The 27,976-nt window shown below is 38.5% G+C and overlaps 1 protein-coding gene across 1 annotated transcript in view; it reads left to right on the forward strand.

The window, feature by feature from the left end:
• The first annotated feature begins 3,159 nt into the window (after positions 1 to 3,159).
• LOC146695377 (VPS10 domain-containing receptor SorCS1-like) overlaps positions 3,160 to 27,976 on the forward strand; it is a 51,433-nt gene continuing 26,616 nt past the window's right edge. Inside the window, exons 1-5 of the mRNA XM_085477487.1 lie at positions 3,160 to 3,962; positions 18,341 to 18,408; positions 20,521 to 20,620; positions 20,819 to 20,977; positions 22,328 to 22,401. Of these exons, the coding sequence (XP_085333613.1) occupies positions 3,273 to 3,962; positions 18,341 to 18,408; positions 20,521 to 20,620; positions 20,819 to 20,977; positions 22,328 to 22,401 (1,091 nt within the window). The 5' untranslated portion in view covers positions 3,160 to 3,272. The remainder of the gene's footprint in view (positions 3,963 to 18,340; positions 18,409 to 20,520; positions 20,621 to 20,818; positions 20,978 to 22,327; positions 22,402 to 27,976) is intronic.

A 27,976-nucleotide genomic window follows, 5' to 3' on the forward strand; every position in this document is an offset into this window, starting at 1 on the left:
CCCACTGAAGGTTAAGCAAAACATTAGGAAGAATGAAGATTAACATAATGGTGAAGAAGTATGATAATAGGGAAATCCAGCTCACTGATTACTAAATTTGTGCTGAATAACTAATGGTTTTAAATTAGACCTCATATGCAAGAACCGAAGGTCAGTTAATTAAAGCTGCACCCACCTTACCTGAAATAAGCAGAAACTAGACTTCAGTACACAAAGTATGCATGTGGTAGGTTTCTGTTACTTACACGTTCACAGCATTTTACACACTGCTTCACTTCACTCACAGCAAAGCAGACACATCAAATCATATATTTGAACGATCCACTGAAAGGTTTGAGCTATCAATTGTACATAGCCTGTAGCATTTCAGCGTTTGTTTCAGCGTTTTACCTTATCTCTCAATATTGTAATTGAAATCATTATTTGAAAAGGTGATTTTCTCTTCCTGGTGCCCCCGAGGTGTGTTCAGCATTAATTAAAGTGGATGTCTCAGGTGTCCGTCATCGAACTGAGCTCGGCTGTTCCTACCGCAACACCTTATAGCGAGGCACGAGTTGCTGCATAACACGTCTGCACAGCAGCTACACTTTTTTTCACCCCTTCTCTTTTATTTTTAGATGATCACATTTTCATTATGTACATTGAATTACTGTATGCAAAAAAAGGTTATTTTTCTATGGCAACCGTGTGTGACTTTTGCCATATACAGATACTGTTGCTGCCACCCAACACTTTGCAGCACTGAAGGCAGATGTTACCTTTTAGTTTGAGCAGAAGGTTTTAGACAATGTTCTGTGCATGAGTAATGTCCTGACTGTCTTTGCTCCCTTTTTAAAGCTATTATGAGGACTGGAGTAATAAGGACAGTTGTGAAAGTAAACCAGACGTCAACATGGAAAAGACTAATTTCAGAGATGCCCTATACAGTGCTCTCTTCTTCTTCTGCTGAATTCTATTTAATTAAAAACACAGACTAATCCAGCAACATAGATAGCTGTCACCTCTTTCCTTTGTGTGCTTCTCACATTGCCGGCTCACAAGTTCCCATCATAAAGGCAGGAGCTCAGGAAGCATACGCAGTTTGTATTCAGTCAGTGTGACAGGCAGCAAAGCAGCAATCTTGTCTGTCGAAAGACAATGATTCCACTCAGCTGCCATGTTGTGCACACAAATGTGCTATACGACATCAGTCCCGAAATCTGTCACCTTGCAGTGAAATTTAAAGTCTGCGAACAAGTCTAAAAGATCCTCCGCGGATATTGTTTTTTTAATGCACAATTTATTTTTGCTCTCTTTCACACAAAGTTGGCTTGTACTTACCACAGTTTTTCTTTTTCTGAGACATCTACAAGTTTTTTTTTTTACACTTCAGCCTCCTACCGTGGCTTCAACAATGCGTAAAGAAAACAAGACTTGCAGCTCAGGGTTTAAGGATTAGTTGGCTACTGGTTTATCCACAGAAAATGACTTTCTCCCTGTGACACAACTGCTTGTTTCATTTATATGAGCTAAAATCAAATGACCCCTGGGTTTGGGAGATTTTTTTGAGATCAAGCAAGTAATTTCAGAATGTCACCTTAGACTAAGATATTATCATGGCCTCTTTTCACTATTTTCTGATTAAAACATTTTTGAATAATATGACAAAGTAATCAGTAAACGTAATAAATCTGCTAAAGTGGTGATGCTGAGGATGACTTTTTAGCATCATCTATCACAGAGACGTTACAAGCAAAACAAAGGCAGGAACTGCTTATCCACATCTGAACTATGCAGATAGGTCAGGCATTATGATCACTGCATTATTACTGTGAACTCGACAAAGGCAGAACAAGCACAGAAACACACATGTGTGTCACTCACACACACACTCGTACCTAGAGAAAAAAGAGACCAGTTTTTTCCATTTTTAAAAAAGGTGTTCTGTATTGAAACAGTTGGACTTTGCTTGAGGTTTTCATTACAGTCGAAAGTTGAGGTTTTTAGCCAGTGTTCTCTGTGATTGAAATTCTCAGTCAGCCATCAATCTGCATTATAGACTGGTTTCCCCTTGTCTGGTGGGGGCTAACTGAAACAGATTGAGACAGCTCTTGCTCACTGCATCACTAATGGCTGGCAATGAAAGACGTCTCTGTGCAGTTGACCCGTATGTGGAACAGGATCACGTCGCAGCTCAGAGCGATGGGGAGAACGCAGCTCAATATAGGGAGTCTCTTCGGCATCACTCACCAGTCAACAGCATCCTCATCCTATTGACTAAATGTTGCCCAGAAATAGAATCTAATCACAGAGTTTGGAGGCTCTAGTTCTCCTAATGGTCCACCATTAGCTGACTGGAACAAAGCCCAAAGTATAGAGAAATATAACAATATATTTTTGCTGTATGCACTGCATGGCAATAATGGGATCGTTATTATTGCCGTGACACCTGCGCACTCTTCTGTACTTATACTCAACAGCAGAGATCAGAGCTGTAGCAAGACTGATTACTCACTCACCTCTGCTTTGAATTCTTCTCATTATTTTCTGTTATTCAAGCCTCCATTAACCCCAAGAAAGGGCCACAGAAAACAGCAGGTAAAATTTGGGGAATATGCATTTTCTCCATTCGGGTGTATTGAATGGATAATACAGGAGCAAAGCCTAAGTGAAACTATTTCCAGCCCATTTTGCAGGCAGGCCACAGCCGGGACTTTACCTGCATGACATAATTGACAGTGAACACAGGCAATCTTGTTAATTGATTACTCAGACCTGCTAATGGAAAATGCAAAGCCTCATTGTATCTTCCATAAAGCTCCTGTCAGTAACATTTCCTCACAAAGACTGCCAGTGGCAGACCCACTAATGTTTCCAGACTTCCCCCCCAGGGACCCCATACATCACCTTTCAGGCTGTTTTGATTCTGTGCATAATTACCAAGATATAAGATGATTATTAAATCAAATGTTTTATAATGACATACTATCTGTCACACTGTTGATCAGGAATAAACTTAAGTTACACCCAACCCCCATGCTTGTTTTTATTATTTTGTTGTTCCTTCCTTCTTCTTCTTCTTTTTTTTTGTTTTAATCCAGGTTGAGATGATGATGCGGGGTATCGGCCCCGCTCCCCTCTTGTGCAGGATTCAGCCTCCAGCTCCTCCTCTGATGCATCGTTTGCATCAGTACTTGGGAGCACTTGTCCGCGCGCTGCTGCACCTCCTCACAGTACATTCAACCACTTTACCAGGTGATGACAGACACTCGCTCAAGACTAAAAAAAATGATATGTTTTTAAGTAGGAATCAACGTAGAATGGAGACGCGCCTCGGTCACTGCCTTTTTATCATTTTCTCTGAGTGGATTTGGATCTTTACCCTAACTTCCATCCTGGGCGGAACAAAAGCGGAGGTAAGGTGCATTCCGTCTTGCCAGCTGCCGCTCATTTCCGCAGCATTTCCCCGGGAACTCTCGGCGCTGGATTTGACAAATTTTGGAGAGGCAACAGCTGAAGAGTTTCTTAGATTTACCGAGGGGTCGGTCACCCCCCGAAACGAAAGGCACTACGATGCAGAACTGACCGCGAGCGAAGAAAGTTCGTCCAAAGTACAGCCACGGTTTGGGGGAAATATCTCAAGTTCTCTGCATAAAGGCGCCCCAAGCAGTAACCAGAAACTTTCCCAATCTGAAGTGTCTTCAAGCGTGTCCTCCCCCTTTCTCAGCAATGTAACCGAGAATAACACAGACGATGGGGGAAATAAAATTGGTGATGTGACGGAAAACGAGGACAGGAATGTGACCAGTTGGAGACGTAGTGCGAGGAGCACAGAGACTTGGTCCGGATTCAGACCCGAGGGCGGGGAGGATGCCTCGGTTTCGGACCAGGAGGAGTTTCACCTCACAAGTTCGACATTTGCGCTCACCGAGGACACGGCTCATAACCAGGCGATGGTGCACTGGTCCGGACAAAACAGTAGCGTAAGTAGTTAATGTGCTCCAGATTTACGCACGGACCTCTTTTTGACGCAGTGTGGTCATCATTCATCCACAGGTCTTACGTGGCAGTAAGACTCATTCAGATGCGTCTGAAAAACGCGATGAAAGATTAAAACTGAGAGCTTGCAGACTTTAAAGGAATCAGTCTCTGCCTTTCAACCTCTCCCTTGCTCTCCCTCTCTCTTTTTCTGTCTGTCTCGCGCACGCGCACATACACGGGCACGCACACCCTATTTATGCTGTTGTTTATTGATCGGCTGACTTGGCAGATATGGTAAAGAAAAAGAAAATAATGTTAAGGGGATTATGCCCCATTTGCTCTTTTGTGCGTGTTTCTCCCATTTAGTCACTCACAGAAGCTCATTTTGCTTTTCCCCGTTTTGGTCAGTCACTCATTTGTAAGTTCTCTGCATACATATTATTTGCAAGCTTAAATCAATTAAACTATAATTCTCCTACCACCCATTATATAAGAATGGCTCAGATAAAGTATAGGACGAAAGTTATAATAGCGTAATAATTAAGAATCAATATAATTACAATCATGCAAAGAACCTAAACCTGGAGTCCTTTAGACTAAAAGACAAATTAAGGATAAATGAAGCATGAAATAACATCATAATACAATGACATGCTAAAATAAGGACTTGGAGACAAATGGATTTACAGGCTGAAAGATAACAGAATGCTCAGTGGGGGTTATTCCCTGATATCCAGAGGGACATACTTTCTACAGTTTGGACAGATCCAATTTTCTTGGGTCTGATTGTGGTTCTGAACTTCAAACAACCTACATGGAGGATGTGAGTAAATGTAAAGACACTTAAAACAACAGGGAGCCTTGAGGATGGAAGCTGGTGAAACACTGTCGTGCTTTATAGACAAACAAGTTATTTAATATCTGTAAAATATATATGGAGCTATACCGAGTTCAGCTAAAACCAGAATCACTCAGTGTTCTCTTCTTCTTGTTCTGGTCAATATCACAAGAACCCGGATTTGAATGATTTATAATTGACAAATCAAATTCTCAGCAAGACCACTGAAATACACAGTAGGCTTGTCTAGTCTACTGAGAATTAAGCACAAACTGGGTTTTTGATATGGCAATATTACTCAGCTGAGAGAATTCCAATTTTATGGTGTAATATAATGCTATGATCAAAGTCCAACACACTCTCACTAATGTCTTTTGCTTAGGCTTGAACTGTGGAAGCAGAGAGCTAAGATTTTTGGACAGTACATCTCTTGTGGCCCTGAGGCAAAGCAGAAGTATTTTTACCTTGCTTGTCTTTCATGAGTCTCACAAAGTTATTACTCATCAGACTTATTGTATCATTTGGCTGCACGGGTGTGCATAATTCTGTGTCATCAGCATAGCTGTGGAAAGTTCCTATTTGAATACATTACCTCAGTATTGCTCTGCTTTGACTTTAGGGCAGTTACACCTATTGGCTTTTTTGCTCATAGTTCTGATAAGGATCCTCTCTCCTCTGCACATAAACACTAGTTAGGATGCCAGAGCCAACTGGTGGTTAGCCGAGTTTAGCAGTAAGCCTGGAAACGGGGGAAACTGTTTCCCCAGCTTATCCAAAAAGTAACTGGTATGATACATCTTGTCTACAACAACAGCAGAATATTTTTGCTTTATGGGGTGACTAGAGTGATTTCTGAACAGTTTCCCCCCAGTTTGTATTCATTATGCTAAGCTATAAGCCTCACAGCACACAGTTTTCTACCTCTTGCCAGGAAAGTAAATAAGCTTATCATCCATAATGCAGTATAGTTACAGTATAAGATGGGGAGTATCTTGGGGTACCAAAGATCCAAAAGTCACACAGTAATAAAAAGTGATTAAAGTGCTTTTTTGTGTATTTTTGTCTGCTTTTAATTAATAGTATTAGTTATACTCCAAAACCTATTATTGTATTAAGTCATTTTCAGCAGGATTTGGCACTATCGTCTTCACAGTTGCATGGCGAACTTTCTGCTTCAACAAATTTCCCCCTTATGCAGAATCTCATCTCGCCTACTCACAGTCTAATGTGTTTGTGTGTGTGTGTGTGTTACTTGCCACACCCTCTCCCCTTCTTTCTCTCTTTCTCCATGTGTGTAAGTGGAGGCCAGGTGGTCAGTAAGAAAACGTGTACATTTTCCAGCTGGTCTACTTTTTAAAATAAATCTATTTAAAGCAGTAATCTATTTCAAAATGAAGCCTTGTCCTAATTAAACATCTTTGCTTAATCTATTAACACTTACAGTTTAGTCATAAGGGCTTTAATCAGATTCCCTGGAAACAAGAAGACATTTAGTATCACACATCACAGGCCTAAGCAACCTTGTCTTACAGGCTGAATAACACATTTTGTATTATTGACTGTCATACAAAGAAAGAAGAACCGTTTAGGGACCCGTGTAACTCAGTTTGTATGGGAACCTGCTTTGAGAATTTACACAGTTATCACATTATATTTGTCGTCCATGACATTATATTTTTAGTAGTGCTCAAAAATGTAGATATTTGTTTGTTGTGCTTGCTTGAAAACTCTGACATATAATAACTGATGAAGCATTACATCTAAAGAAATTCAGTCAGTTTGTACGGTTTGTTACACACATTGTCCGAGCTTGATGTCGACATGCCTTGATATCTAGTTTTTCTGTCCAGCTCAGGCAGATGCTTTGGTACTTATTTGCTGAAGCCTAGTTGATGGATGGTGCCATTCATTTATCATTTGTCCAATTATCACGGTTCACAAACGAAGCTGCAACATCATTTCAGCTTTTCAATCAACACAAAAAAACAGACAAAATCAAAAGTAGTGCTCAGTCCACGCTGCTAATTCATGTGGTTGTTGTCTGTCACATTTAGCATTTCAATACCAAGGCTGCCTTCATTAGAGTTGAACAATTTAACTGTAGCGGTTAATTAGCAAGCTTCAAGGACTCTATTAAGAAGAAACTGCAATAAATTGAGATATATTTGAATGTTTGCTTCACGGTGAATTGTAGTGTAGCATTAAATAACTTTCAATGGTTTACCTGCATTAGATTATTTCAATAAACTCTTCAGCACTGGGTTTTTGAGTGGAGCCAAGGGCACAACGTGTTTTGCAGGAGGAATTATAACAGCTTAAATATCCACAGGTGAATAGTGTTTGATAAACCATATTTGCGTTAGACTTTGTCGCTCTTTATTTGAACAAACGAGGTGTGTGTATCTCCAACAGGCTGCTTCTTATAGTCTGCTTGCATCTTTTTCAGTGCACTGGGTCTCTTCCAACACGTCCTCCGGATAAACGATTGTGATCAATCTGTTGTTTCAGCCGTCATAGCACAAGTCATCACCATTCCTGGCTTGAGACAGGGACGCTGGAGTAAGACTGTTATCTAATTTTCAGAATTTGCTTTAAAATAGAGCCTTTTAAAACATTAAACACATATTTCAAAGTTTCATTTTGTAGGTTATAAGGGTGCCTAAAGGTAGCGACTCTCTCATTTAACAGCTGTTTTCCAGGGGAGGACTGTCTCTTCTCCTCTGTTCAGTAAAATAGACAAAGCATCTTAGCTGAGAGCTTAGACTGAATTTTGGAATCTACAATATGGATGGAAAAATTGTGGGTAAGGCTTACAGCAAATATTTCAGGTCACTGGCTTATAGAACATGTATAAATTGGACAAAACGTATACATCCAGAGAGCACAGGTAAACCAGCGATATATAAGGTAAATCAATGAAAACTTGCAGTTTTAGTCACACTATATAAAATACTTATTTTAAAAACATGCTTGCTGTAATTTATAATGGATCTTTTCATGGCAGCCATGTGGAAAATCAGACTGGAATTTTGGTGAGCAGTGTTGCTAAAAGTGCAAGACAGGTGACCAGAAGTTAATCAGGTAAATAATCAGGCATCGTGAGTCCCCATCAACTAAACATTTAACTTCAAATGATGTGGAAAAATCACAAAAACTGTGCGACAGAGGCAGCACTGCAAATTACTTCTGCAGAATATTGCAGGATTGGGCTGTGTGGGTCGCACCCAATTTATCTGAACAAACGATGTGTTAGTTTAATGTTGAACGTTGTAATTTTAGAGGGTATGATGTTCAGGTTGCGTGTTGTCCTTGTGTTCGAATGGCTTCATTCAGGTGCTCTAGTTTCCTCCCACAGTCCAAAGACTAGCAAGGTGAATCGGAAAGTCTAACTTGCCTGCAGGTGTGAAAGTGCTTGTCATTCTGTTTCCCCTGTGAGGCTGTCAAACCTGTCCCAGGTCTTACCCAGGTTACACTGGGATACGATCCAGCATCACATGACCTTGAAAACATCTGTTCCGTTTTATTTTCACTTTATCCAGCTGTTACACAGAAGAAGAAGAATGCAGGATGCACATTGTGTTATTTGTTTTGTGAAGGAAAAAGTTAAAAGCAGAAAATTATTGATAGTATTGTTAGTAGAAAACACATTTTCCCCCCACCCTTCCATATTTTCAAGGTCAGGATAGGGAAGAGTGCTACGACGTCCAGGAAAATTCTCAAACATTTTTGTCCAAAAGAATGCTTAAATTACTAGTAGATAGATAGAGAGGCTCCTAATAAATCTCCCAGTCCTTGAGCTTTTCAGGGGTTAAGACATTTAACGTGGTTCATAACTATTTTATCATGGTCAAGCTTGAAGCCTTCTGTGCATGTAGTGTTGAATTTCTCTGTGCTTCTCTGCTTTGAGCAACCTCGAGGAGAAGCTTCGCAGTTCATAACAATCCATATTTTCAGCTTTCCCATTTTTGTAGAGGGCATCCTCCTCTTCATAGATCACGTTCTTGATAGCTTGGTGTGCAGCTTCTCCTCATCTGCCTCATTGAGTTTTTGGTGAATTGTCTCATCCGCTACTGCGAAACTGGAGGCTGGCCAGGTATGCAGTCAGTCACCAGTTTCATCCGAGTTTTTAGTCGTTTCTATGACTCACTGACTGAATCACAGATAAAATTTTGTCATTCTCCAGTTCCACTTTATGACTGTCTTCTGTGCCCTTGAAAGTCAATATGGGTAAGCATCACTACAGTATCTTTTTAACTGTAATGTTCCTGAGCTGAGTCTTTGTGTATGTTAGGTTTGGGCTATAAGAATGATGAGATGAGCAAGCCATTTGTGTATTCACAGTCAATACAAACATCTGTCCTATAATTCACTTTTATATGTATATAAATCTCTGCTGTTACATGAACAGCGTGAGTCTACCGCACCCCAACTACATAAACCTGAAAACGGAAGATAAGATTTAGGGTTACAGATATATTTAAGTTTGCCAGCACCTGTTTTTTTGAGGATAAATTATCAGTTAAATGGTAAATGGCCTGTATTTATATAGCGCTTTACTAGTCCCTAAGGACCCCAAAGCGCTTTACATATCCAGTCATCCACCCATTCACACACACATTCACACACTGGTGATGGCAAGCTACATTGTAGCCACAGCCACCCTGGGGCGCACTGACAGAGGCGAGGCTGCCGGACACTGGCGCCACCGGGCCCTCTGACCACCACCAGTAGGCAACGGGTGAAGTGTCTTGCCCAAGGACACAACGACCGAGACTGTCCGAGCCGGGGCTCGAACCGGCAACCTTCCGATTACAAGGCGAACTCCCAACTCTTGAGCCACAATCGCCCCCGTTAAAGATGAGGTTATGTGGTTTCAGTCATACTACCAGTGTGAACAAAATGATGTGATTTCCCAAGATAATTAAGGAATCAAAAGCAAAATGTTGATGTTAGAGCACTATGGAGGTATGTAAATTAATACATCAAAATTAAGGCTGGAAACTTCATGCTAATAAAACAAACAAATAAATCTTGAGGGTGCTGAAAAACGTGAAAATCATATCTCTTTCCTTTCTAACTTCCAGGCCTCTTCTTCTCTGTTTTCCCATATATACCATCATCCCGGAGCCACAGCGAGAATACTGTGTTTGCCCAAAGTGCGATATTTTCAGTACAAAGCTGGCCTTACTCAAAGAAAATGCTAATGTATCAGCACCAGGAATATGCAGGATAAAATTGGATGAAATAAGCAGTATATGGTTAAAAAAACTGCTGTGTGGACCTGAAAAAACAGTCAAAAATAAGTGAGACGTGCAAAGTGTTGGAAGGAAAGTAAATAATCATATTTACCAAGATGTTGCATTTTTGGTTTGATGTAAAGGACAGGAAAGGCACAGCAAACATACAATATGCCATGTTTTTAAGAAAATGAGCACACGGGTCAGAAAAAATTCAGAGGTCTTTGGACCTTACCCAAAATTAGCTCATTATTAATAAATGTAATAAAGCAAGAATAATGCTGTCATTCTTTCTTTCTTTAAATCTATACTCATATAAGTCAATGCTAAATTAAATCTTAATGAATAAACAGTGACATGAAAGGGATTTATGACTTCACATCTCCCTGTTGATCAGTTTGACACAATTTCCTGTCCCACTTCTATCAAATGCCATATTGAAGTAATTACAAAAAAAGTGCAGCTTTCTCTGCAGCAAACTCTAATCTGGATCATATTGCTGCTGTTCTGCCATTTTTATTTGTGCTGGGTTCAAAAACTAGTCCGGTCATTAACACCTTTCCACTATTTTATCTCATGTAAATTCTGTCTCTTCAGCAAAGCATCACAAACAGCAAACAGCCTGTTGACATGCTCAGACATCCTCAGACAGCCCACTGACCGACGCAGCCAGAACGGACCTCCACCAGCTCTGCTCACTCCTGGCTGGGATGTGGAGCCCGAGGGGCTTGGTGTAACATTTCGGGAAGGGAAACATCACACACATAAATAAATTCATGAAATACATAATGATAGGAATCGCAACACCATGACTTAGCATAAGACAACCGAAGACAACAAATTAATTTTTCCTGACAATTTATGGCTGTAGTACTGCCTGTACTGCATGGATAAACAGAGAGACTGATTTTTTAAAGCTCAGCACTGCACAGAAACTACTGGCAGGATGAGTTCAGCTCTGCCGAGCCACCAAGCCTTCCTGTGGTGAGGTTCTCTTACGCCTTGAAATCCTGCTGATTGTGTTTTTTTTTATTGGCAAGCTGCGTTCCCCTCCTGGGTTTCCTTTCTTCTGCACCGAGTGTGGTCTAACAGAGCAGAAATTCCAAATTCAGGTAACGATCTTATTCTAGACAAGGATAAAGTTAATTTGCCGGGAACAATGCATAATGAGATCTCACCTCTTTCTTTGTTATTTTTTTCCTTTTTTTTCTTGTCACAGACACATCTTTTTGTTTGCACTTCTTTTTGTTTGCTTAAATACAACTTATGCTGTGCAGGTCCATGCTATTGTTATGTGTGCTCTGGCTGTTTCCACTGTGACTCAGTGTTGTTTCATGAGCAGCTGCTAAAGCTTCAGAATAATTGGAGTACCAGTTGGTAAGCAAAGAGTTGGCCTATTCATTTGCACAGATATCTTCACAATTAATGTTAAAATTACCGCTATATTGTTGAAGTGCTATTTGAGTTGTCGGCTGCTTGGTGTGCCTCAGCGCCTCAGTGCTCCAGCTCAAACACTCTGCCAGTTGGTTGCTGCTGTCAATATTCTTTTGTCGACCATTGCTCAGTTTGCACCTCATTTTGTGGTTCAGAACACTTTCATTTTACAGTGGCCACCTGCATTACTTGTTCATATACCATCTGGCTGCTTCAAGAAAAGCCTTATAATCAAAACCATAACTTTGATTTGCTCACTCGAGCTCTCCGTTTTGGATTTACAGTGATGCATTTTGGCAAACAGAAGGATCAGCTGTTTTACTTTATTTACGTCAGAGGAAACATATTGAAGAGTCCAGGGAGCTTTTAGGTTTGTCAACACACTGTCAATTTTTTACCTTTTCACTCAGCACTTCCAAATTTCAAAGTGAGTGCTGAAGATTTAAAGAGAGTTTTGAAAAAAGAAAAAGACAAATCCTCCTCGCACAGCGGGCGTAACTTTTTGGCTGAGTTGGAAACCTACCCACTTGCTGTCTAATCTTGCTTGCATTGATCAGACCCCCTCCTCGTGCACACTGACTCACAAGCTTAGCATGCTGCTGCAACCCAGCTGCTGGACTAGCCTGGGCGTTCATTTATGGTGAAGAAGCAAATGATGCGAGAGCGTAAGCTGAAAGAGTAAGGAAGCCGTTTCAGATGACTTGCCAACCGAGCTTCTACTTCGACACAGTTCCGTTGTCTCGGCAAGAGAAGTCCAATAAAGTCACATACTTGCTGCTCTGCTCAAAAGCCGAAGCTGTAATGTGAAGCTGCACTTAAAATGCTGATTATTTGATGTTTTCTGTCTGCCAGAGGAACAGAGTACTGCCATCAGGCACATCGTAGATGAACTTTATTTCTGCAAGAATGAAAGTAAAATGTGCATCCTTGTTAAAGCAGCGGTCAGAAAGCCTTTACTTAAATTCCCAAGCAGCACATTTACTCCGATTAACACCTTCTTGTATTTATACATCATTCTCATCAGGACACGGATAGTTTATGTTGTGCAAAGTGCTGTTGAGCAGTTACTTCATAATTTATGATTGCAGTGACCTGCAATCCATGGGAAAGCCAACAACTTCAAACAACCTAGCTCCAGCGCAACATCTGCTCTACGAGGAAATGTTGCCTTTGTTAATGAAATGATATAAATTGATGTGGCAGACAAAAGGCTCTGTACATTGTGTGTCTCACTCAGGTGGTATTGAAGTGTATGACGGCATGCCCTCCTGCAGGCTTTTGTTGCCGCGCAGTGTGTCGTAGGGCAATAAACACCCTAATAAAATTAGACAATGCTTTCTTTTTTGAAGGTGTTAAATTATGCTGTTTAATGTGGTAATTTCATAAAGTGAAGTTTCATAATTTCTGCTGTGCTTCCTCTGGGAGCATTGAATTTGCTTGCTAAGCTTTGTTTTTTTTTTCCATTCCTTAAACAGCGTGCACTCTAACATTGTTATCACCTCTGTGGTGTGGATATCTAGGTGTTCTCACATTTCTTCTCCCAATTAGTTTGCCTTATTTGTGAAAATCAGTGCCACCAGTTGTCACACCTTTAAGCGTCATCATTACGCAAAATCTTGATGCCCTATGACAACATGCAGTAATTAAATTTGCTTAAATTGTGTATTTGTGTTAACGGCGGATCGTATGCTTACTTGTGATGCGGATGTGTTACATTTGAGCATGCAGCAGGGAAAAAGGCTTCGACAGTGACCACTTTTTGATGTGTAATATTTGTCTTTATTATTAATATTCCAGTGAGTAACTCCTGTAACAACTGCTTTTATGGAATCATCCATCTGTTTAATTGCTGTGGCGAAATGTGATGACAGTTTTATTGATGAGGCGTCTTAATTCCAACAGCTGATAAGGCCTGATCAGCGGGTTGGTTAGAGTAGGAATGAATTGCAGTGTGCACTCTGTTGCTCATTTCATTTGTCTCAAGTGTTCATCCTTCAGTAACCGAATCCTCACACTGCTTTCTACCACCACACCGCCCCTACCCCTCCGCATACAACGCCTTCATTTCCCACCAGTAATCTCTTCACCCTAAGCTCTTTAAGTCACCATTAAGCCTCCATTCATTCTTATATAATGATCAAATTCATCCCAGGCCATTTACCTTCAAGGTTTAAGATTTACAAAGGATTAAGAGTTGAAAAATCAATTTGCTTGCACTTGGATGTCAAGTAATCCACTTTGGAAACATGCTGGAGTTACTGCAGCCTATGTGCCACACCTTAGCTGCAGGAGTAGGTTGAGGTTGATTTGCAGTGTAAACATGCGTGGTTTGTCTGGTGGTACATGATCTCGATAAGCACTCTGCAAAAGGTTTTGATTATTATTATTAAATCTGTTATTTAGACACTCACCTTACACATCACGCGTGATTCATTCACAAATAAAGAAAAGCAAATGCAAGGTTAGTTCAAGATAAATAAATATAACCTTTTAAAATATTTCTATTAAATCGGGGAATGTAGTTTCCTAGCTTTTTGCAGCTCTTTCCATTTATTGACAGCAAAGTATTTAAATTCAGTTTTTCCAGTGCAGTATGTGAACAAGAAGTCCAGCTAATGTTAAAATTATTAGCAGTCCTGGGATTGGACATCGTAATTACAGTGTTTAAATTTAATTAAAGAGCATATGCAAGCAAGGAGTTTTTACAGTAGGACAGTAAATACAATCATAGAATGATGCTATCTTTTCTAAGCTTGTTCATGTAAAATATATAAAAAACAATCCCCACTGTGATACACACAATCAAGAGGACTTAAGGTAGATGAAGAAGCTTGCATGTAAACAATATCCCCATAGTCAAGTGCAGACAGATTGCTTAATGATTTTACGACTGCTGAATGAGAAGCAAGATTTGTTTATCTGCAAAAATCCAATTTTTGATTTTGGCTGTCTTGGTCCACGTGGGCCTAAAAACTGATTCCAACATCCAGCCACTGTTGTAAAAGTATTTATAACAACAGATTCAGTTTTATGACCATGAATGGTTTGAATATTGACTATAGAGCTGATACTTCTTTATCTCCTCCAAGGAGGTTATGTGGTCTATCTGTTACTCAAAAATAATTCAATTCAATTCAGTTTTATTTGTACCAACAACAGTCACCTCAAGGCCACTGATGTTGTGCTTATATACAGTTGTATACAGTTGTTGTTGTTTTTTAAAGCTGGTAAAAACCAAAATGAACCATTCCACCTACCAACCTGCATAAGTCATAAACCTAAATAGAGTCCAGTAACATTATCTATATGGTTATTGTAAAGCTGAAGCTGGTTTACTATTCAGCTATTCACCATTTTTATTTTGTTGTTTGTTAGGTTTATTTATGATCAATTTGCTGTTACTTAATAATAGTTATTATAATGTGAGGGCTTGAGTACATCAAGATCTACTGCGTTCAGGATCTAGCATTTCAGTTTATTTTTCTTTCATTTATCCATCTGTTAATCTATAGGTGCATTTCTATTATATCCATGGGAAAAAATATTCTTCACCATTTGTTTCTTATTCACCCCCTCTCCCCTTTAAAACAAGGGAAAGGACTGAACCAAAGCCAGAGTACAATATGAGCCAAACAGTGAGTTAGAGAGTTGTTTTACCCCCAGGTAGCTGACACCTTTGTTCAAATTGAAAGGTAAAAATGTGCTAAAACAGATTCTTTTACCATTTTCAGAGGATAAATTACCATGTGGTGTATTCATTAAAAGAAGAGCCTTCATCTGGTGGTTTGAAAAAGCAATTTAATAGCTTCTGTGACATGTTAAGCACCTTTCTGACACAGACATGCCAACAAAGTGAATATTGTATCACTTTATTGACGTGTTAACTGCAGCCATCAAGTTTCACCTTACTTTCAGCATCACTCAGAATACAGGACTCTTTTCCAGCCAGCAGGAAGGTAGATACACATGACATTTTGCTGTAATCCTGGAGTCTTTCCAAGGAAATGCATAAAGCTAATTGCCATACAGAAGAGGGGGTGGGAGTGTAATTTGTCCTAATTTTCAGACTGCTGCAGGTTGTTTTATTGTGTATGACAGTGTCCATGAGGCTATGACTTTTGGAAGGCATAAAGGCCATTTTATTGGAAGACCATAAATCTCTGCAAGCCAGTCTGGACACAAAGTTATAACAAGCTGTGAGGATTATCTTAGAACTACCTCCCATAAAGAGAATTTTTATACATTCAGCACAAGGTAAGAGCAGAGTCAGAGTTTTCTGTCTCAGCCTATGCATAGGGGGAATACAGTCTGGAAAGAAAGTAAAACCGTGAATTTACAATTTACTGCATTAACGGTGTGGTGTTAGGTAGAAGCAGTGGGCTATTGGTAATATTCATAATATATCAGATAATGGAGTTTTCTCTTGGAGAAACATAAATTTGCTGTTTAGAGGTTATATACAGTAATTGCAAATATGATATCTCTGAGAGGATCTTTCATTCAGCTCAGAGTAATTGTGATAAAATATTAACTGATCTGTAGACAGCTAATCAAAGCAAATGATCACTGATTTCAACCCCAGTCATATAATGTCCAAAGTAAACTGCAATCGCATAATAACACAATAATAACAATAACAATATGTACTTGAAAAAAAGTCCAGAATTTGTTGAAAACATAACTACTGTACATGAATTTTGTAGTTTTTTAAAAATATGTAAACCACAGTGGATTTTAATTAAAACAATTGATATGTAACCAAAATGCAGATTTTTAGCTTGATTTATTTGTTTAATTTTTGTTAACGAATCGCAGCCATTTGAATACTTAGTCTTCCATTTGCACAGACTCAAGTAACAGGGACTGGATGACTGCCTGTCTAATGCTATGTTTCCTCCTCTGAGATGCTCTGCCAGGCCTATACTGCAGCCACCTTCAGTTAATGCTTGTTTGTGGCTCTGTCTGTTTTGTACATAATAACTGAAAGCATTCTCTACTGGGTTGAGATCAGGTGACTGACTCGGCTATTGAAAAATGGCCTTGAGAAACTCTTGGGTTGCTTTGTAGTATGCTACAAGTCATTATCCGTTTGCACTGTGAAGCACTACCTGATCAGTTTTGCACTATTTTTCATGATTCATCTTGGTGCTTCTATCAGCAGTCACATCAACAAACACGAGCAGTCCAGTTTCATATGCCCATGCCATGACATTACCATGATCCACCAAATAATGTGGTATGCTTCAGAACAGGAGCTGCTGTTCTCTCCTTCTCTATACTTTTCTCTCCCCATCATTCTAGTACAAGTTCATCTTGGTTTCATTTGTCCAAATATGTTTTTCAGATCTGTGCCTGCTCTTTTAGGTGTTTTCTCAGAAAATCCAATCTGGCCTTCCTGTTCCTGAGTGTAACCAGTGGTTTGCACTTTGATTGTCTAAACCATCTGTATGCCCATTTTTGAAGGCAGGTCTTGATTGTAAACCTCGGCAATAATATGCTTACCTCCTCGAGTGTTCTTGACTTGTTAGATGCTCTGAAGTTGCTTTTCTCCCAAACCTTTTGCTATCTCTCTGTTTATTTTGTTGTTTCAACCTAATTATGGTCTCGCTCGCTTGCTGTGACACGTCTTTGCATCTACAGTATATTTAGGAATTATAAGCATATAGAGAACAAACTTGATTTGACTTCATATTGAATAATTTAGCTTTGAAAAATACTTTTTTTTTTTTTTTTACAGAAAATATGGTACATGATTCACCTGAAAGTGCACATTTATCAAATAGAGATGAAAAGGATTTGTTTGATTTTAACCTGGAAAATGAGTTCTGTTTGGCCTTTTTATATGCAAAAGTTTAATAAAAAAAGTTAAAAATTCCTGTTAATATGATGAAGTTCTTAGTCATCATAGGGAATGTCACCCCAAATGCTCATAACACTTGATAATTAGAAGGTAGCGGTGAAAAGCTCAACAAGATGCCTCAAAAGGCTTCCCAAGAGAGTTATATGAGCTGCTGGTTTTATGATTCCCTAGTGCACAAAGGGCACTGCTTGAGCAGTTAATTTGCGTAAAGGATGAAGGGCACCATGTGAACTGCTGTTCACGTGGTGCCCTTCATTAGCTCACAATGACTGTTTAGCAGACATTATTTTTATTTCTGCATTTGTTTCTGCTAAATATATATAATTATATGTAAAACCGTTTCTTCACTAAAAAAAAAGTAAAAAAACAAACAAGTAAAGAGCATGTAAACACGCCTTCATGCATCAGTAATTACATGCACATACAAACACACTGGCTTTGATTAAGGTTTGATACGTTCTGAGAAAAGCAGGCAAATGATATTCCACAGCAAGCCGTTTATTAATATTAATTTGAAAGACAGCAGGAAATCTGTAGTTTTTATGTGTTTGGTAAAGCCCTGTGAACTGTAAACCACACATGTAAGTGACATTTTTTATGACTCTCTACAGAATGGATGTCCTATATATTTTTAAGGTCTGCCTTTCTATGCCAAGAATAAATTATAGTGTTTACTGATTTATTCATTTAGTCATTGCTCACCAGTGGTTGCATTTCTTGGTCCTCTACTCTGTCTTAACAATATATAGGTATATAAAACGCAGTATATCATACATATGTGATCAGATTTTTTCCCTTGAGAATATGCACAAGGCTTCATGGCGTACGGGGGTAGTGGGTTGACAAGGCATCACGGTTTTGTTGTGTTTTTAATAAAGCATTGTCTGTCAGGGAGATTAAAAGACACATGCATGGGCGGCTTTTGGTTCACTATCTGACACTTTGTGGCTGCTATTGAAAACTGATGATACACACCTTCACAGCTGGTAATCTGTTTGATCTGTTTTCTAGGTGATTCTCATGTTGACAAAATACTACGACTTTAACTCTGGCAGAGTAACGGAGAGTTCTTTATGGAGGTAAGATCTCCTCTCTGATATTACGCTCTGTAGTTATACAGCAGGACACATTGATGTTACTGTTATGTTGATGTTAATGTAGTTGCACACTGTTTGGACCCTTGGAGAGATCAGCACAAAAGCATTAACACTGAATCATTAACTTAATGTCATTGTTGTGTCCACAGTGACGCAAGTTACTTTCCTGTCAGTAAAAGGTGAAAGATTTAATTTCGTGTAATAGAAGTTGGTAAAGTCTACACTTTGTCATCAAATGCTGAATCTATCCATTTCCACATATTTATGACAAGCATTTAAATTTTTGTTGTTATTAAAAGAAGTGCCCATTAAAATAAATGTTGACAACAAAGAATTTAATTAAATGGGAGGAACACAAATTACTGACAGAATAGTTGAAGGATGAAGCTTTAGCTTATCGTGCCTATCCTTTATACAGAGCAAATTTGAAATGGCAATGCTTTTCTAACTCGATTTCATTGAAACAAAAACCAAATGAAAGATAATACATTTGAAACAAATGGTAAACAAGGACAAAAGCGAATGTTTCACAGACAATAGTAATAAGGTTTTACATTTGTTCATCACCTGGTTTTTGGAATTTAAAAAGAGAACTACACAATCTTAATTCCTTGTCATACCTATTCCACAATGGTTACACCTATTTGATTTAACCTTTGAATACAGTTTGGAGGTAGATTATTTTGTGCTTTGTATATTACCAGTGCAGTGTTGAGATGGACTGAATAGTAACATTTTAAGGCATGTAGTTTAATGAATAGTTGCATGGTTGGTTTATGGTTGGTTTTTAAGTCCTGTAGTATTTTTCCCCTGTACCATACGCACTGTATTAGCTCTTGTTTTGAATGTGTTTCTCCACACCTCCACACAGTAAGTAATGCACAGTATGTATAATGATTTTGATTTATGTAAAGTTTTATGTATATTTAGTTTTGGACCTTCATATTTTTACATTGTTTATATTCGCCTAACAAGTGAAAGTTCAATCCCTTTCAACTTTGGGAACATAGATCTGTTTGGGCTTGTGTCAAGAACGGCATCTGTCGTAACAAATCTGCCAAATCTGACATGTGGAGTTACCCGCTGTGGCGACTCCTTTGTGGATAATGGAGCAGCCAAAAGTGGTTTTCATATGAACCTTCCAACATCATTTATATACAATTATCATGCCCGGAAATACATTTTTCTTGCCCTCTTTATACTTATAAATTTACTTTTTTTATTTGCCTGTTACAAAACATCCTCTGCTTTATTTTGCTTTAATTTAGTGATAATATATTTTTTTAATTTCAGCCATTTTCTTTCAGTTTTCTTTCCACTATATTGTTCCAAGTGTTCCTAGGGAAATATAAATTAATCATCAGCAAATGAAGTGAATTTTAACAATTCAGACATGTTACATGTCATTTCTATACAGCATGTTATGTTGGTGTTTAATACAGTCATCAAGAACTGAAGAAACAAAGTGATTTCCTAGTTATTATCATTCTTAGTTCATGAAGTTTTGTGCAACATTTCAGTGCATTCTCTTGCCAGGATATCAAATACTGGTGTTTATCCTCTAAGACATCCTAAATCCACAAGTTTTTTTTGTATTATGCAGTGCAACGGCTATTTTTTACTGAAATGTCACCAACCACCTAAAACCGATATCTATTTTGGTGAAAATAATAGGTATTCAAAATGAAATCTGAAATAGTGCCTTTGTTTTGAGATGAAAAATGACTTCAAAACCCCATTATTAAGCTTTCAGGCAAATATGTCCTTCATTTGATTTCTAAAACACGACAGAGTGGTAATTAAATGTAAGCATCAATAATAACACAATAATAACACTTATAATACCACTACTAATTAAAAGGAATAATAATATCATGCCCCAGCCACACATGCAACACTGGATTTATTGTTTATTTTAATAATTAAAAAAATCTCCATTCATTTAGCAAATTGCTTCACGACTTCTGCTGTGGTAATTTTCTGCTTCCCTGAAATGCTTAATGATACCATCAGCATCTTAACTAGTAGGTGTTGCGCTGTTCTTCTCTTCTCTCCAGCAAAACCCATTTACTTTGTCCTGTAATTGAATTTTAGGTCAACTGATTATGGGACCACGTATGAAAAGCTCAATGAGAAAGTCGGGACAAAAACCATACTGAGCTACTTGTATGTCAGTCCAAACAACAAGATGAAGGTAAGTGTGAACGTGCATGTCGTGTACGTGGATTCATAAGTCTGTCAGCAGGGTTATTATGATTTTTACCCTACACAGCCCTGCAGGAGTCTGTGCCTTGCGTCTGTTGCACAAGCACTCTTTAAGCCCTGTGGAATGGATGCTGTCATGGTGGGCTGCTGATTCCCCTGTCTCTTCTCTTGTCTTGTCTTGTCTTAGATCATGTTACTGACCGACCCAGAAGTGGAGAGCAGCTTGCTCATTAGCCTTGACGAGGGGGCGTCCTATCAAAAATACAGCTTAGCCTTTGATATCCTCAGCTTGCTTTTTCACCCCGAGCAGGAAGACTGGATCCTGGCTTACAGCCATGACCAAAAGGTAGAGTGTAGCTGTCAGATGGCATGAAATAGTTGCAATAAAATCTGAAAATGTGACAGAAAAACATCTCCATATGAGAATGTGGGCTGTTGTATACAGATTACTTGCTGCTTTTTATTCTTTTGTTACTTTTACTTGAATGTTCTGCCAGACTGAAGTCACCGTGGGGTCACATTGCAAGTAATCTCTCTATAAAATGATACAGAACATAGGTTGCCTTCATGGCCAGATGCATTCATTTTAATGCCAACGTTAACTCTCATAACATGGTCTTCACAAGCACAGATATCTGCCGCTTCTGCAGCCCTTAACAGGTCATAAGGTGCAGCTACAGACAGCTCTGAATGGATGTGTCCTCAGAAAGCACAGGGGAAAGTTAACAAGTTAGACACGCCCAAACAATGCACAAACTCACTCACACACAATAGCGAGCATAAACACACACCCTCCATTACTCTGTGTGAGAACCCTGCTGTCTGCTTTACTCAAAACCAGAGGCATCAAACTCGGACTCCCAGCCTGCTATTGGAAGACTTGATTTTCAGAGAGAAAAACAGTCAAGGTCTGAGAAGTGAGATAAATGATGCAGGGAGGAAGATGAAAGCTGAGTTGAGAGCCACAGATGGGTCAAAATAAAGATGCTTCAGAGACGTTTGCCTTTAGGTCATTCTGTATGTCTTTGTAAAGCTACATTTCAGTGGTTTTCCTTGTTCCTTTTATCGCAGCTATAGCTGGGTTTCATTTTACATTTATTGATTGCCTGTCATGTCTTTTAAAAGTTGTAAGTACTTAGATAACTCAAAAATGATATTGCCGATCCTTGTAAGGCTGAGAGCTTAAGATGCACGCTGCTCAGTCATTAAGGAGAGATGACAGGCTTTCGGACTGCTTGAACACAAGTAAAATGGCTTTATGGAGAAAAATTACAATGACAGCTACAAGACGGATTTTAAGATGTCAGGTAGGAATCCTGCTGTGTTACTTTAAGAACAAGACGCTGTGGTTTTTAACTCAGAGACCACTTTGTATATCACTTCCCTCTTATTTAAGCCATCACAGTAGATATACACCATTCCCTGTTTTATTTTTAAAATTTGGCTTCTAAGGGTTGCTGCATTTTTACATGAACTGGTGGATCTCCGCATAAAGCATGCACTTAGTAGTGCTGTATTTTTTTTTAAAAAACAACTAAAAATCTTAATGCCACAAAATTTAAAGATTTGGCAGCTGCTTGGAAAAGAAGTTGGACATAAATCTTGAAATAATCCTTTTGGAGATTCTAAAAAAAAAATCATCTTTATACTGTACCTCATGCCGTAGACATTTGATTAATGCCTTCCCATTTTTCAGCTCTATGTCTCCGTTGAGTTTGGAAGAAGATGGCAGCTTGTGCATGACAATGTCGTCCCCAACAGATTCTACTGGTGAGATCAACATCCAGTCATTTGTCATTCTGGTAGAAACATGCTGCATTATTTTCACACAAAATATGTAAATTGAGTTGTGCGCATTTTTAGCACTCTGCTCACAACAGTAGTACAGAGGGGAATGATCAGTCAGCAGCTTGTTTTCAGTAATGACAAAGAAAACAAAACAATGTTATCAAGTCAGATTTAAACCTAACATCTAGAGTCTTAAGTGTGCCATTTTTTTTAAAGTTTTAGCTCGGGCCTGCCATTTTTATTTTGTCTTGTAAAGCACTTTGTGGCTTTGTTTTCAAAAGTGCCATGTAAAGCATTTTTTTAAATAAAGTTCTTTGTAGGAAGTGCCTTGGGTTATAGAAAAAACAACATGTTTGCATTTGTCCTTTCAGAAATGGTAAAAATGAATTAAACTTAAAGCCTTTTTCTTTAAATAGCAAATGCCAAGCAAGGTTTCCAGGAAGGCAGAGCTTGGCTTGTATTTATAAATATTTTATATTTGCTTGTCGTTCTTTTTATTTTTTACATAATGCGCTGTGTCTAGTTTACACACACTTATAAATATTTGATCCACCGAATACAGTCTCCTCATGAAATATTTTTGGCATATTTTTGGATTACCATATTATGTTACAAATCAGGGCTTACCCGAACATTATCCATCAGGTTTTCTTTTTTTTGGTTTCCTTTCTTTCTTTCTTTCTTTCTTTTTTTGCATGCATGTACCTGATGCATAGAGTCAGGACTGAGGTTGTGTCCTGGGGCTTTTGAGCTTCTTTTAGGAACCGATACAGGGACTATGGTCGCTGATATGTGTTAAATTTATGACAGTTTTTATAGTAGCTGGCTTCACACTCTTCTCTAAATAAATAAAGCCATATTAATCAGGAAGTTTGAAATGACGTACAGTGGAGTGATCTGCAGGTTTTTGTTAGTCTTAAATCATGTTGACAATATTATGGTAAATACAAATCTGTAGGGAAGAGGTAATGACTAAGTAGAATTCAGGGAAAGTCATGAAAAAGGCATTTTAGTGCCTTGTTTAATGATGCTGATATTTTTATCCTCAAGCCTCATTGCTTATGGTTGTTCAGGAGAAATAGTTAACTTTCTAATTTGTTTTTTCTAGTCAATACAATTAAATGCAGAACGATGGACATCTTTGGGTTAAAGGTACTTCAGTTTGCAGCTAGGTTGGAAAATCTTCATAAGCTAAAACTGCTGCATGAAGTAAGCCCACAGGATTTACTGTGTGTGTGTGAGTTCGGTATTTATTGTGTCAAACTCCCAGCCCACAAGGACTTAAAATACACTAAAAATACAATTTGCAGTGGTGAAGGAGCTTGTCACACAAAAACATTTTATTGCCAACACAGAAATCCTGTCCCATGTTCAGGGCTAAAACACAGCATTATATTAACCAGCCTTCTACAAGAGTAGGTTATAATCCCTTTATAATGATGTGTAAAACATAAAGTAGACTGGATCTTTCCATGTAACCTACATAATGAACTACACCAGTACTGTACAAGGTCTTTCATAATTTTCCTATAGACTATAGGCTATTTTTCACTCATTTTCAGTCCAGTACTTTTAGAGAAATGTTACGTAACACTGACCTAATTATCATCTAAGGATACCAAAAAACTAACTGAAGGGATGAACCAGTCAACTTGACAAATAAACAATTTTATATTGTATCTTTAGGCACTTTGTTACTAAATCCTCTCTCAAACACATTAGTTCCCATTTCTTGAGCTAAATATGTGATACATGTCAAACATAAAGCAGTTTTACAAATGAAATTGTATGTTTGCACCAAGTTGATTGCCAAATTAGCTGAAAAGTTGCCATATCTCGATGTAGTGTGCAGTGTGTACAGGTGTAGTGCAAGGATGGGCCAAACTAATTTGGGCTGGAACTTGTAATCACATAAAATGCATGTGTTTGATACTATTCTACCACTTGTGTTTATTACGAGTGAATACATGCACATGCATAATGTATGAAAACAATACCTGATCTATCACCATTGTGAAGACCATCATAGAGTATTCACTCTCTTAAATACTGACATTCAAATTGTAACTAAATAAATAATATAATAAAAGAAAGAAAGCAAGTTTATCCTCACTGTATGTACTCAATTATCAGTGTTTTCATAGAATTCACATTTAGCCTTTTGTGCATTTAAATACGTTATTCTGATCATTAAAAATTAAAAACAATATTCTTATGGGCAGTCAGAATGGGCTCATTGTAGATGTGGGTGGGCCCTCTCCCATTAGACATTAAAAAATGATGAAATGCAGAATCTATGATCTAGAAAGCATCTGACTGACAACAGCTTAATTTTTCAGCATTAAAATGATCCCAAGCACACAGTGAAACACGGTCAGTTATGAGTGGCCTCCCCAGATCCAGCCAAAAAACAGCCAATATTCAAAGAAAAGCTTTAAATGTCCTTCAATAAGCATGGAAAACTATTCAAAAACATTACAAGATAGCTTGCCTAAGAGGGTTCAGGCTGTGGTGAATGTAATCCTACCAAATATTGACTTTCAAGCTTGTTAGAAATGTGTTTTTAGGCAGTTTACCTTATACACTGTAGATCCATGTATGTTTACTGCACCTGTTCCACATCCCCTAGCAAAATATAAAGAAATGAGGGGCAGCTGAACATTTTTGCACAGTAGATTAGTATATAAGTACACATGTTTGACTTTCAAATTCTTTCTTACATGAGACTGCAGCTACTCTTCAGCAGAGAATGTGTTCATAATTTAGGTTTGTACAAGACATCAGCAGATGGTCTTTCTTCACAAATCACCAAAGGTTTGGTGTGAAAATCACTCATAACAGTTGTTTGTTTTAAAAAATAAAAACCAAAAACCAAATAAAGAATTCATCTCACTAACACAGAAGCGTCAATGCAACAAATCCTAGTTTTAAAGATACGTTTGATTCCCCCCCCCCATCATCTGGAACAGTGAGTGATGCCAAAGGATTAATCAAAAATCAAATTTACAGTGCTCATATGTGTAAGCACATCCTTTTGTCTTTAAGGAAATACATAACCCAAATATGCAAGAAAAAAGCATCCCACACTGCTCAGTTTAAGATGATTTACAAAAGCATATGGTAACACTTATCGTGAATTCATGACCTCTTGCATACTGATATGAAAAGTTGAATATGATTTATTTTCTGCTGCTATTTATCATTTGCTTTGCTGTGTTAAAGAAGGACAAGGCTGCCTCTTTATCGGAAAGGCCAGGCTAAAGATACGAAGAATGAAAGCTCTGATATGTAATTATAACATTTGGAATTCAACCAAAATCGCTCAATGCCATTACTTCAATTTCTTTAGCCCATCCTACACCATGATGAAGACATTAACATGATTTGATAATTCACAAATCTTTGCCATTAAAATTCCCTAAGTTGTTGCGTTAGATACTATTAATTCAGGTATGTTACTTATAGTTCTGAAGGTTTTAATCAAATATTTTAATCAAATGTGTTTACTCAACCACGAAGCGGTCTATGAATTCCTGAAAGGTCTTGCGTCCTTGCTGTAAAATGCTACCAAAAGGCGTTAGTTATTGGGGGACATAGTGTAACATTGCAGGGGTTATTTAAGACCAAGTGCTGCTGTTCACTGATAGAATTGGATGAAGTATTTGACAGAAAGTCCATTAAAAGAGATGGAGCTGTGAGGCAATTACAGAGTGCTGAGGGAAGCAGGATTGGAGCTTTTTATATTGTAGTTCAGACACAGTATGGAAAATGAGAAGAAAACCCATCTTCTGTCACAACAGCTGCTATTAATACAAGAAGTGGTCACTCCAGCCACTCTTCACTTAACCGCTACCGTGAAGAATCTGTAGTGAAAGTGAGTAAGTGTCAGGTTTCGTAGATCGGACTCACGCGCAGACCACTAGTGTCTTCAAAAGGTGCATTTATTTACAGTGTTCCTCTACAGTGGAATTCATATATACATATAATGGTGTCAAGGGAAAAGGGGCCGGGGTTCCAGGGTCCAGGAGCGAAAGAGGCAGGAGTCCAGGAAGGGAAGGTTTTCATTCAGCCCTCGCACATCTCCTCTCCTTTCCTCTATCTCTCTTGCTTCCGTTCAGTCGCCATGCACAGGGAAAGAACAGGTCCAGAGGCGATCTATACACAGGCAGAAAAAAAACCATTAGTTTCCTGGTTCAGACAGGCTCACAAACTGACTTTACAAAATACAGGACGACTGACGCTGATGGCTCAACGATCCAGCGACGAGTAGAGCAGACTCGCCCTCTTAAGAAGGGTTCCAATCTCTTATGATCAGCAACAGATGTGCTGATCACCTCCAGGTGTGTAGGCCAGGGGCAGGAGCCCATACTGAGCTCCGCCCCGGCAGGAGAAAGAGAGAATGGAAGAGGGCGAGAGAGAAAGGGAAACAAAAACAAAGCACCTGACAGCTGTCAGCTGTCGAGGAGCGGAGACCATGACAGTAAGATAGCTAAGTATACTTTACAGATAACGAGTGGTACAGGCCAAACGACCCATCAGGTCTGTAGTTATGGTTGCTATGTTGTTGCTCCTGGAAAATGAAACCCTAAAAATCGCCACTGCTCCTTCTCTTATTTCTCATGACCACTAATGAAATTTAAATGACAACCAACTAATCTAAGACAAATATTGCACTTCTAAGAGCATTAAAAACCCCCACCAATTACTGTGAGCTCAATGCGCTTACTAAGGAGTTTTCTCAGTTTTCTTTGTTTCTGTTACAGCCTGATTATGTACAAGGCTCCACTTTATTCAAATATATTCAGTGCTTTTTGTCTCGCTATTTTACTAAGCTACTTGTTACAAAACACTGAATGTTAAAATTGGGGGACCTACAATGAAAGCCTAATTTAGGGCTTCAGGAGTCCCAAAATAATTTATTAAGGGGATAAAATAAAAATGAAAAAAAAAAAGAAAATTCTGCCTGTTCTTTAAGTTAAACTAACTTTTAATCCTTTGCAAATGTATGCAAGTCAGTACAATTATATTAACATGTAAATAAGTTATTTCTCAGTTGGCATTAGTTGTTCTCGTGCAGTTTATGAAAAAAACCATGAACTGCATGAACATATGCAGCAACTATCAGCACTAGTGGTGACAAAAAATAGTAATACTCCAATTTAAATGTAACAACTTCTTGATTTTGGAACTACTGGGAATAACTGGGAATAACTGTTTAATACATAACTTAAATTCGCATGCAGTGTAATGCTTGCTGCTTTATATTTTATTGTCAGTCTGTATAGCTTTGGAGGAATCACACCAAAAAAATCTGATAAAATATAAATAATATAAAAGCTGATATTACTTCTGAACTCTTTAAGTCCTTCATCTCAGACAGCCTGTTGTCTTCTGATTGGCCAACTGGAAGCCTGGGCAGCTCCAGGTGCTTTGGAGCAATATCACATCTGTTTGGCAGCGTGGAGTTTCCAAATACACATATGTGTGTATAAAAGATAGATGTACCCAGCATGTCATTGTTTTCTGTGCTCTGTGTTTTGAAGCCTCATTTTGGCTG

Source organism: Copadichromis virginalis, linkage group LG13, assembly GCF_057382275.1.
Source record: "Copadichromis virginalis isolate Kocher_CV1m ecotype Utaka linkage group LG13, C_Virginalis_male_GT1.1, whole genome shotgun sequence".
Taxonomy (NCBI): Eukaryota; Metazoa; Chordata; class Actinopteri; order Cichliformes; family Cichlidae; genus Copadichromis; species Copadichromis virginalis.